Source organism: Gymnoscopelus braueri (genome assembly GCF_963280865.1).
Source record: "Gymnoscopelus braueri genome assembly, chromosome: 3".
In the NCBI taxonomy this organism is placed as follows: Eukaryota; Metazoa; Chordata; class Actinopteri; order Myctophiformes; family Myctophidae; genus Gymnoscopelus; species Gymnoscopelus braueri.
Window position 1 is genome coordinate 32,202,411 of NC_137612.1, and position 12,620 is coordinate 32,215,030.

General features: G+C 39.4%; 2 protein-coding genes across 2 annotated transcripts in view; both read left to right on the forward strand.

The window, feature by feature from the left end:
- The window catches only part of itcha (itchy E3 ubiquitin protein ligase a), a 28,695-nt gene extending 23,812 nt beyond the window's left edge, over window positions 1–4,883 (forward strand). Inside the window, exon 24 of the mRNA XM_080424543.1 lies at window positions 14–4,883. Within this exon, the coding sequence (XP_080280669.1) occupies window positions 14–113 (100 nt within the window). The 3' untranslated portion in view covers window positions 114–4,883. The remainder of the gene's footprint in view (window positions 1–13) is intronic.
- Window positions 4,884–6,822: 1,939 nt separating this feature from the next.
- pxmp4 (peroxisomal membrane protein 4) lies at window positions 6,823–12,148 on the forward strand. Its single transcript, XM_080423671.1, has 4 exons — window positions 6,823–6,957; window positions 7,729–7,791; window positions 7,887–8,085; window positions 9,871–12,148. The coding sequence occupies exons 1-4, from the start codon at window positions 6,845–6,847 to the stop codon at window positions 10,135–10,137; spliced, it is 642 nt and encodes a 213-aa protein (XP_080279797.1). The 5' UTR covers window positions 6,823–6,844; the 3' UTR covers window positions 10,138–12,148.
- The last annotated feature ends 472 nt before the right edge of the window (window positions 12,149–12,620 follow it).

The following is a 12,620-nucleotide window of genomic DNA, read 5'->3' on the forward strand; positions in this document are numbered from 1 at the left end:
TCTACTACACCAGCTTTAATCGCCTGGACCTTCCTCCTTACAAGAGCTATGAGCAGTTGAAGGAGAAGCTGATGTTTGCCATAGAGGAGACAGAAGGCTTCGGCCAGGAGTAAACGCAGAATGGTAGGAGGTGCATGATGGAGAGGAGGAGGAGCGACACACTTGGAGGAGGAGCCATGTCCATGCATGCAGCCACCAGCCTTCTGAATCTTCCCGTCTTTCGAAGGCTCAGGCAACACTACTGTTCCACCTGGATAAGAGTCTGTTTCTGCGCCATGGATCTGCTACTAAACTGATGGGCTAGACATGCAGAGAGAGAGGCAGACTGACACACAGCTCTTTAACCACTATAAGCCTGTTTTACACTTCGTCGTACGCCTGTGTCACGCGGAGAAAATAGCCGATCTACATGTTGTGAGCTTGTAGATCCGCCGTTTCCCTAGCCCAGGGGCGCCAGGTTTGAAAGTGGTTAATTGCTGTTGTGTTTTCAAACGCAGTAGGATGTATCACCCATTCTTGGCCTTTCCGCATCAATTCCTCGATTCAAAACTGCAGGAGTTCACTGACACTTTATTGTACTCTCACCCTCCCAACTGTGTGACTACCCCGCCCCACCCAATCCTAATGGGTTGTCTGTCTTAATCTCAGCAACTTCAATAACCTTGGGAGAGCCACCTTGTCTCACCTAGTATGCACTTAACTGTCTACAGCTTATATTTTAAGGAGAGAAAATCATATTTGTGCTTGTTGAGTGATTTTGTTTCTTTCCACAACTTTATCATTTCCCAAATCTACAGCAATCTATGATTTCATTATACCAATACGTAGATGCTTTATTACCGTGCATCTTTTTGTTGTTAAATTTTGTGTTAAAAAGTGTTAAATAGCTCTATATTCCGTTAGTAATCATTGCTATAGTGTGTTTGTTCAGTAACAGGCGTCTGCCCATGGAAAGAAATACGCTGACAAAATTGGAACTGGAACCCTATCAAATTGAAGCTGATAAATGGGTTCTCTCTCCTAATTGGGTGATATTGGTGTACCACCTGAAATGTATTTTCTGTTTATTATAGAGCTGGAGAGACGGGAAGAGCCCTGTTACTGAACAAAGCGCTGAATGGAAGGTTTCAGACAACTGAAGGTTTAATTTGAAGCTCAATACAACTGGCCCTCAAGAAAAATCACATAAAACCTTTCTAAACAACTGTCGGATGAAGAACAGACATATTTAACAGAGCTTATGATAAACATGCATCACTTGTAAGAAATCTTCAAGAGAAAAAGATTCTTTAAGCTTTTACCTTTTATTTTCTACTTGCTCTCTTTTTATCACAGAAACAATCATGGACTAATGTGTTTACCAGTCTATCAGGTGTAGATATTACCCATTAATTTGACTCCTAACACTGAAGATAAACTTTTCAAAAGCAGATAGTTCAACACTTTAAGCTACATGGGTAAATCCCAATGAACAAAACATAATCTTAACCAATCTGAATTCCAATACAGTGTAGCTAGCAATGATTTCTTTGACAATATAAAGCTTTAACTTTTTAACAAAAGACCAAAAAATATCACTTACAGCACCTTTTTAAAAATCATTAAGTATATGCAGTGACAGAGTTCATTGCAACGTCACAGCCAACATGCACGTGCAACACTGAAGCAGAAGATACACTGTACACAGTAGCAGTACTGTCAAATAGTCTCCAATTCCTTGTATTTAAATCATTTAAATCCTTACTGTCTTATTGTTAATCATTTAGCTTTATGGTACTTGGTCTGTCTGCTTAACATTTAACAGATATTCTTGAGTCACAAACAACTCGGTACAATTCGGCAGTCACAAAACTAAACATTTTCAGCTCTCTTTTTTCCAAGCAAGTTTCCAAGCAAAATGACAGACAGAAACAGTCAAAACACTCATGAGTCATAAGGTAGTACTAAGGCTAAATACTATAGGCAATGTTGGCATTTTGACCTCAATGGAAGGAATTGTAATGTGCTAAATATACAGGATCATGGTGAAGATTGAAGTAAAACAACACTGAGACCGTAAGCCTCAGGAGCATATTAAAACACTTACATTACACTGCAATTATTACACCGTAAAAGCAACTAAAACTCTGAGAATGGAGTGAAATACCTTTTCAGTCAGTGCGTGCGTGTACCTCCTAGGTTTGACAAACAACAAACTGGCCTGCGTATGTGGTCCTTCGTCTTTGGACAAATGGGCCGGTGGGTAGATTAGCTGTTGGGAATATTGTAGCAGTTTCTTCATTTAATTTTGGTAGTTTCAATGCGAGCTAATTTCCTTTTGATTTCCTAACTTTATAATGCTTTGAAATCTTTTACCTGGTTTGCACATTATCATGTGAGCAGCAAGATTGTTGCGAATGTCAAGAGAGGATATATTTTTATGTGCAGTAGTTTTCTAGAAAAAAAAGTTATGTGACCATAATATAGCAATTGTTGTTAAATCAATGATTTTCTTGTTTGATAAGAATTCACACATTTTCAGCCCTTTATTGATTCAAGGCCCTAACACAGAACAGCGAGCACGTAGTGGGTGGTTTATTTGTGAAACAGGTTTAAGTCATATGATTTGACAAACCTGCTTCAAAATTGGTCTATGCACACTTGTGAATGGACAGCTCTGCTATCAGGAAAAAGAGACAGGCTTAAAAATTCTCAACATGCAAAAATATTTACTGATGAAGTGGGCACAGTGACAGTGACTCGTTTGTCACTTGACTTATTAGATCTCACCTAGCTATTCCCACTGAATGGTATTCGTTTTTCTGCATGTTTAGAAATAAGTAGGCCAACAATAACAACTGAAATGAATCTTACCTGTTATATGTGTTCAATGACATCATGTAAATAATACATTTACTAAGTCAAAAAAGTGTGAATTATCTTAAAACATGGCCCATATTTATTCTAGTCCATGACCCATAGCTCTCTGATGTGTAGGCGTAAATTGAGGATTAACATTTCATGGACTTGCTCTCAAAGCGGCCCTAGTTTTATAGGGTATTTAGCATTATAATTTGTTTGTGCAGTTCATGTATTGTCCCAAATTATGTCTGCTGATGTCGGAGTTGAGCAAATAACTGTGAAAACATTATTTTAAAAGAAAAAGCCCTTTGATTTGTTTTAGAAACTGACACATGAAATCACATTCTGCTTGACCAAAAGTGGCAGTATTTATGTAGACACTGTTGTGATAATAATGATTGCTCGGAATGAGTACCTTTGTCGTTCTTCTTCTCGCTAAGACAGTGGTAAAGACACAAGTCCTAACTTCGCTCGTAAATCCAAAACACATTTTGTCACTGTGGCTTCTGAAGCATATCTTTAACAAGTTAATGGTTAACATTGATTTGATGTAATACATAGTAATAATGTCTTATTACTGTGTATCTATGCAAAGTCTATATATAGTGTATATAAAATTATAGATATATCATGGCTAAGTATGAACATATAGCCACAACAAATAATGTAATGGAGAAGTCAAAGTAGAACTGTTGAATGACTCTGAACATCGAGCTGTGTAATATATGAACGGGAAAAATGTGCAGAAAATGAAATTCAGCTTGAATTAGTGTAATTCACTTTCACTTTGAAGATTGCATTAAATTACCCAAAGGCCCTATTTCAGTATTTGTGGAAAACTTATTCCCATGTGTGTGTCAACCATGATGCTCAATATCTTTGTATACTAACAAAGTGTCAGGATATCACAGCAGGGCAGATATTTTCCTCAACATTTGTGAAAGTTACCGGTATTTCTCAGAGTCTGACTACCAGATTCGACCCCAATCAAAAATCACCTACTCTGTCTGCCCCGTGTGTGTATCTGTATGTACTGTATGTATGATCATCGGCAAAAGCAGTTGAAATTCCATATGTAAGAGCACTAGTGCTGTCAACCTGCATGCGATTGCTCAGGTTGGTTATTTGATTAACCACACAGGACCGTACAGGGCAGTCACTTATACAGCTGTGAAGGTTAAATCAAAGGTTATGGTGTTGTCCCTCTTGTCAGGAAGGTAGACCTCCCGGACCGCAATGGACCTGCATTGTTGGGCCTTTTGTGTGAGGAGTTTTTCCATCCGGTACCTGTTCTGAAAAGTCATCGAATGCAGACCAGTTCCAGTTCTGTCAGGAGAGAGACCTTTTGCAGCTTAGTGATAAAACAGTCTGCAGCCGCTGACAAGGATGTTGGCTGTGAAGAGATTGAGGTTCCCCCTGATTTTGAACCATTTGTTGGATGTGCCATGTACCATGTACTGTTGGGCAGAAGCCAGACAAAGGTGCAGCTTACTAAGGAGGGCTGTTCCTTTACAGGAGACTCTCTGAACATTTCCTCCCTGCTCATGATCTCACTGCTTAACTACAAAATTCTGTACACAAACTGCTGTTCATTAATGTTCAACAAATTTCTTATGCATTGTAAGCTATACTGCTGCTCTGCCTTGTGAAGAGTTAACTGTTGAGGAAAAGAATACATCGACAAAACTTAATTCAGTGATTGCAATCTGGGGCTGTTGTTGGCTATTTAACAGATAATGCATAATAATGGCACCTTGACTTTTGAAATGGTTGATTAACGAAATTGTTTTTAACAATGCAGTGTTCCCAGATCATAGGGGAATTAAATGTATAGAAATAGACAATATATTAATACTTTTATTTCAACTGATTGCAATGTAAATCATGTTGATGGCTTAATCACTGTATTTTGTTTTGTCAAAGCTTTTTTGATAAATGGCAGTTAATGGTTGGATACTATTTATTTCTTAGCGTAATGTGAAAAGGATGGGTCCTTCATGTAAAATGAACTTGATTAGGAAATAAATCATTGGGTTACTGGAGTCTTGCCGTGTCCACAATCATTTATTATTATTAATATTTATTTATTATCTTCACTTCATGAAGAAAACACCAAATCTTTCTAATGTCACACCCCAGAAATCACATCAGACATTTGTTTGGTTTAAAATTGTCAATGGGCATTCTGCTGTTGCAACAAACAAAAAAATGCAAATTGCACATAGTATTCCTTATTTATAGAGCACCTCTGAATGGCTTCTGAAGTGCTTAATAATAATAGCAAAACAATTACAACTAGACAATTAGGCAAACTTGCAAAGTGTTGCTGTCCCAACGTAAGTTGAAGCCTACTGCTGCAGAGACTGGCAGCAGCATTTTGACTAGCTGATGGTTAACCACTTAGCCACATGAACCTTAGCATCCCTATTCTGAGTTGAACATTAGTCAAATATTCCTGATCTACGGTACAAGCTCACAACACGTTGCGACGTTGTCAGCTTGTAGATCTGCTACTTTCAGCAAAAATACTTTAAGTGTAGAGGGAAAACAGCAGGGGCCTTAGTATAGAGCCCTGGGGTATGAGAAGCCACCCAGGCCTAAATTGAATAGGCCTACTTTACTTGCACATAGATACATAGATATTTATATATACATGCATACGCTCATGCAAATACATACATACAGATACACACACACACACACACACACACACACACACACACACACACACACACACACACACACACACACACACGTGTCAATGTACTGCATATGAGTGAGAGAATGTATACAGTATGTGTGTGTGACTGCATCAGTATTTGTGTCCATGTGTGCTTGAGTATGTACTGTATGTACTGTAGCCTACTACTGAGTGTGTGTGTGTGTGTGTGTGTGTGTGTGTGTGTGTGTGTGTGTGTGTGTGTGTGTGTGTGTGTGTGTGTGTGTGTGTGTGTGTGAGAGAGAGTGTAAGTAGCCTGAGTATGTATGTACAGTATGTTAGGGTAGCCTGAAGGCAAGTGACTATTGCAATAATAGCCACCAAGCCAGCAAGATGACATACTGTGATGTTTTTTTCTGTTAATAACAGGTTCTAGCTCAGCTAGACATAGTTGGGGGAAAAAAAGAAACATGACTATTATGCCTGCTTGACTGCAGTTCAGCATTCAACACCCTTGTGCCCTCCAACCTCGTCATCAAGCTCAGAGACAGAGGACTCAACAAAACAAACACCATCATCACTGGCCACATCACTCCTGTCTTTAGCCTGGTAACCCCCCCACTCCGGAAATCTCATTTGTATTTGATTTCAGGAGTTGCTGAAATCAAACGCAAATGAGATTTACGGAAGGGGGATGGTTTACCAGGCTATCCTGTCTTGGCCCTACTTCATTGGCTCCCTATACATTTTGGAATTGATTTGTTTATACTAGTCCGAAAAGCAGGGGTGACCACATTAGTATTTTAATAGTATTCAAATTCTGCATTTGTCCATTATCCTCTGACCTTTGTCCATGACCATGTCTAAAGAGCCATTCACAGATGAATTTCCTGAGAAAATGCCAGTCAATTACAGTCTAGAATATGTGTGTCTAATACTACTGTTTTACACTGTATTATGTAAAAATGAAATCATAATACATAACAATAATGTGAATATTTTAATATATATTATAATAATAATAGTACAAATCAAATTCAGTTAATCCAAAAAATGTCCAACATAAAATAGCCAATTTACACAATGTTTAATGTATCTGTGAAACCGAGTCAAACTAAATGTAATGCCTCAACTCCTACAATTCCAAGTGCTTGTCAGGGTAGGGGGTCCCCAGTTCAAATATGATTATTTTGGAGGGTCGCAGGCGCAGCCTGAAAAGGTTGAGAACCACTGATCTGTAGGAAGTATGTATAGGAACCATTAAAACGTTACGTGTGCGCGCACGGTGAATTTACGATGTGACATGTGTAACATGTATTAGTGTCCCCTGGTCAGCTGAAAGACATGGCAGCTCCAGATCTGATCCAGACTCTTCTCTATACTATCAACAACCTGCTGCAGCAGGACAAATATAAAGCTGCCCTGGCCGTTCTGAAGGGCTTCAGGAATGGAGCCGTGTGAGTTATTCATGTGCACGTTCAGTGTGTAATATGTATAGCACTAATAGCAGATGCTGTAGCTCAGCTGTTAGTGCATAACATTACCTGACTATTTAACTTAGGGAAGTACAGTTATGGCTAATTTGTCAGTAGCAATGTTCCTTCTATTTAGTAATAATAGCCTTTCTACCTAATTAAGCTTATTTAGGTATGTTTATGGTGTTTGAACCAGGCAAATGTGTTGCCTCAGGGCAGTGGTAGATGAAGTACTCAGATATTTTACTTAAGTAAGAGTAGCAATACCACAATATAAAAATACTCTGTTACAAGTAAAAGGCCTGTGTTCAAAATGTTACTCGAGTAAAAGTGCAAAAGTATTGGCTTCAAGTAAAAGTGCTAAAATGTTTGAAAATAGCAGGAGCTTGTAGATCAGCTATTTTCAAATAGCCTAGGTATAAAATAGGGCTGAAGTGGTTAATGTATGTTTTATAATATAGTAATTTATATCTGCAAAGTAACTAAAGTTTTCAAATAATTATAGTGGAGTAAAAGTACAATATTTGCCTCTGAAATGTAGTGGAGTAGAAGTAAGTATTGAATATTGGAAATACTCCAATGAAGTAAAACATACCTCAAAAGTGTACTTAGGTACAATACTTGACTAAATGTACTTAGGTACTTTCCACCACTGACTGAGGGGGTCCTCTGATCTTGTTATGCTGCAGCCATATAAATATTGTCCCAAACTTACACTGACTTAGTTTGATATGTGTATCCTTCTTTTGTCAGATATGGGGCTAAAATCAGAGCCCCACATGCCCTTGTGATGACATTCCTATTCAGAAGTGGAAGGTGAGAAATGTATTCTGCAACGTCTCTGCCTGTTTGACAAGACGGTATCTAAACTGTTACGGTAGTAATAAATGTTTTATCTCTTCTGACCCTAGCCTGAAGGACAAGCTGATGGCTATTGCGAAAGCCACATACACGCACTCTCGCAACCTGGCCTACTTTGTGTTCACGTATAAAGGACTGCAAGCCTTGCAGGAGAAGGTCCAGGGGAAGAGCGTGCAGTCTCAGTCTTTCCTGGCTGCTTGCATAGGAGGATGGTTAGTTTTTGGAGATAACAACAACATCAACAGCCAGGTAGGCCATTAACCGCAGACGCTTACGAATCCTAATGTGGGGGTGAAATCATGTGACAGAAATGAATGAAATTCAAGTTTAGGATTCAAGTAATTCATTTTGTAATATATTGTGTAAATCAGTGGTTCTCAAAGGGGGGTGTCCGGGGACCCCCAGGGGTCCTTGGAGGGGTTCCCCAGCAAAATGTGTTATTTCATCACAATAATCAGCATCACAATAATTTTAATCACTTTATCCATTTATATGTTGGCTATTCAAAAATAGCAGATCTACAAGCTCACAGTGCGTGAAATTCTTTGAAAAATCTTTTGATTTACTTTTAAAAACACAAATGTTCTCATCTGGGGGTCCCTGGCAAAAACATTTTCAGATGGGGGTCTGAGGCAAATGCATATCAATTTGGGGGTCCTTGACACAAAAATAATATGTGCCGTTTACAACATCCTCAAAATGTGATTCCTTGTCTTTGCTGACTATTAGGCTTTTAAATGAACAATTCGCATCACTATCTCAATATTTGGATGGCATTGGTAAAATAAATGCTATTAAGCTATCTGGCACTCTGAATCCGAGCTCCAGATCCGTAGCCCAATCATAACTTCACCAAACCCATAGCCATTAAAGGTTCTATGACATTCATTTTCACTTTTTTTTTTTTTGGGCGGTGAAACCGCCCCTATATGTGAGGTTTGGACATCGACATTCGCTGCATTGTGATTGGCCACCATTGTACCCCCCCCCCCACCTATTGTACCCCCCCAACCCTGCGCTGTGATTGGCCACCATTGTACCCCCCTAACCTTGCACCGTGATTGGCCACCATTGTACACCATGGTGGCCAATTCATGACTATTCAGGACTGTGATTGGCTAGTGAACACATGACACATGTGCATAGCCCTATAAATAGGACTATGCACTTAAAAAAAACACATTTATCGTAGGACTATGCACTTAAAAAAAACACTTATGTTTTTTTTTAAGTTAGGGGTGTACAATGGTTGGTCCACAATATTACTTTTCTTTAAGTGAACTTCCATCACTGTGATGACCACTGTGACCACACCGCCCACTTCACACTGGGTGTGATTTTTTTATGTTTTTTGGGGGGTTTTATGACCTCAATTATACCCCAAAAAATCTGAACTTTGAACATTCAGTGGATTTTCTGTGGTCTGGGGTTTTCTGAATAATTAGGCTGAAAAGTAATCTGAGCTTGGCCCTTCGGCAGTGAAGTCACAGCCCATTAATCCCGCCCGCTCTCCTCCTCCTCGCCCCTCCACTCCCCTCCCCTATCCTTTCCTTTGGGGGGGGGGGGGGGGGCGGAGCAGAGGCGATGATTGACAGGCAAAATCCCTCAACAGCGACACCCGCAGGCAAAGATTTCTTTTTTCATTGCAGTTGAAAAGGCTTTAGAAATGTTAGAGAGAAACACCTGCCATGGATCAATGGAGTGGATTTTTTTGTTAAAACTTTCTATACACGTTTGAAGGACCATGACAAAGACTTTTAATGTGTGGTAAAACTGAACGTCATGAAACCTTTAAACTGACTCTACTAACAGTGCCTAACCTTAACTCAAATCAATTAATTCAACCACGCCAAACTCATGCCTAAACCTAACCATACCTAAACCATGACAATTTGTAACCTGAACCGCTGCAGGCTATAACCATGTGATTTCCCCCAACCAATCAAATGGTGGAAAGGTCCGACGGCTGAATAGCTTCTACCGTAGCTAAACCGGACCTTAATTTGTGCCTTCATCTCTCTCTCTCGTCTCCAGATCAACATGTATTTGCTGTCCAGGATCATGTTTGCCCTGTCTCGCCTGGCTGTGGAGAAAGGCTATGTACCCTCTCCTAAGAGGGACCCCTTCCCCCTGTTTGCCACCTTGGTGTGGGGCACCGTCTTGTGGTTGTTTGAGTACTATCCACACACCCTACAACCCTCGCTGCAATCCTCCATGAACTACCTTTACCATGACAGTAACGTGTGGCACGACATCTCCGACTTCCTCGTTTACAACAAGCCACGGACTGCTGCACGGTAATGAGGTGGCAAAGCTTAACCGGTTAAGACCTGAGGTCGATTCTACAAATGCCTTCTAAATCAGTTAGTTCTCACACTTTCAAGATGTTTCAAAAATGTTAGTGCCGCGCTGCGAGCTTGTACGTCTGCAATATTTTAACAGCCAACGCAAAAAAATCTAAAATGACACAGATGCTTTCCCGGTTTTAATGGGTTAAGCATTTGTTTTAAAAAATCACTTATACTTATTCCAATTATGATTTTTCAGGGCTGTCACAATTATCGCATTAACGCATGCGATTCATTCTAACCTTTTTAATGCAATTAATGTCAATGACATGAATTGCGTCAATGTGGGTGTCATTTTGAAGTGTTGGACTAGAAGTGTGATTTGTTTTTGCGGTGTGACACCAGCTGTGTGTACTCAGTACTCACACACCGTTGCCCACATGGAGCAGCCCAGACTCTGACTCACAGACAGTGCTGCTCGGCTCGAGTCTTGTCACAGCGTTAATTTGCTGAAGATGACAAGTGCGCTGAGCCTACACAAATGATTTTGTTGGAGACAAATGGGACCATGTTCTGAAAAAAAATAAGTCGGCTCCCTCTTTCAGTCTCTCTCTAACGCGATTTGGCTTGACTTTAGTTTCAGAAGAGCCAGAAAACAGTACGAGTGCTGTTTGGAAATACAATGCGTCGCATTTGAGGTGAATTAACTATGCAAGACAAAGCACGCCCATAAGCAATAAATAGCAGTGGCAACAAAGGCTGCTAACATTCGCTGCACTACTTCGCAATACCAGGAGATGATGATAATGTTCCATTAAAAAACGGCCAGTAAAGTAATGATGATCACATCAACAGCGGCTGAACTCTATTCTGCTGGGTTGGTCATTCAGAACTATACATTCCTTCAGTCAAAAAGTCCCACTTTCCCTTCAGTGTGGGACCATTGCGAAGCAAACATTAGTGAATTTTCAAACAGTACTGGCCCATACAGTACTTCCAAGAAACCAGTTGGCATTTATTTTAGGACGCTATCAGTTTTTGTTTGCATGCCAATATGAGCAACAGCCTTATAATTGCTTTATATAATTGTTGGCAACATTCTAGCCATGGTTCACATGACGCTCGTCTGTCACAAGCTGTCTGTCATGGCATGACAGTCATGTTTCAGGGCTAGCAATATTCATATTCTATGTCATCCTGTTTCACAGACGCTACTACACCCCTGAATATACCCATTTTGTGCGGATTCCTCGTTAATTTGCTGGTAGTTTGGTTTTAAAAGCAATGAAAAACATTTGATTAAATTGTGATTAATGCAGTTATTTAGGTACATTTTTAACCGTTTGACAGCCATAATGATTTTATGTTCCCTGTTTTAATAGTAGTAGAAAACATTATATAGATGAATTACTTTTATATTATTTTAGATTAAGTGTGCTCATACTGTAAGCTCATTATCCACTATAATTTGGCCGGTTTTTAAACTGTGAGTCTGATTGATTAAATGTAATACTGTTATTCATTGTTGCACTACAGGGGGGTGAACAAAAACATGTGAGATGTGATGATTACATTGACCTGAAACAGCTCTATCATGTGCACTAATATCGCATGATACCAACATTTGTTGTGTTTGAGTGCCAACATTTACTCTGGTCTGAAATGTCATTGGAATTATTTGACTTTCTTTCCTTCTTTTTCTCCTTTTTTTTGGGAGCTGTAATATCAGTCTCTGTTTAGAGCTTCAGGAGAAATGCTTATGTAGTTCAACTGTGTTACCAAATGATGTTGCTTTCACAGGTACCTATCAGATGTGGCATATTGCCATACGTGTACGGTATAATGTCATCTTATCATGTCCTACTTAGGATGTGTTTAAGAAAGGGGTAATTTATTTGGACATGTCAGATACATATCAGAGTATCTATATAACATATTTGTGTGTAGCCTTTATAAGTAACATTACTGATTGGCGCTGAATTAAGATTTGCCTTTTTTGGAAAATAAATCATAAATGCCTTCAACATTACTAGTGTCTGCAGTGAGAACAACAGTTATTACTGTGATACAATAACAGCAAGCGAGCTCAAAAGAAGTCACCATAAACCTTTTGAAGGCAGGTGCTGGTCGCAAAAAACAAAGAGATTGACGACAAAGATGAAGGTCTGCATGCACACTGTAGCTCCTTTAGTCACTTAAGGGAACTACAGTGTGCACCTGTGTGGACAATGGACATACATTTTTACCTTTGATTACTGTGATGCAAACAATGGCATACCGTTTCTCCCTCCTTATCAGTTTCCTCATAGATGATATACAATTAAGTGTTAAAACGATGAAAATAAACAGCTCAAGGTCACCGCATAATACTCGTGTATTTGGGTGTAAATAGATTAGATGGATATATGTATTACATAATCCCAACGTGGTCATGTTCTCAGGGTTCAGTTTTGGTATTCATGAAACGTACTGTAAAAATCATGAAAACGGTAAGCA

Bases quoted from the DNA above. Each gene is read 5' to 3' on its own strand.
- pxmp4 (XM_080423671.1), top strand. From the start codon at position 6,845: ATGGCAGCTCCAGATCTGATCCAGACTCTTCTCTATACTATCAACAAC. The intron at 6,958-7,728 runs GTGAGTTATTCA...TTCTTTTGTCAG, and splicing joins GGCTTCAGGAATGGAGCCGT to ATATGGGGCTAAAATCAGAG. The intron at 7,792-7,886 runs GTGAGAAATGTA...TTCTGACCCTAG, and splicing joins TTCCTATTCAGAAGTGGAAG to CCTGAAGGACAAGCTGATGG.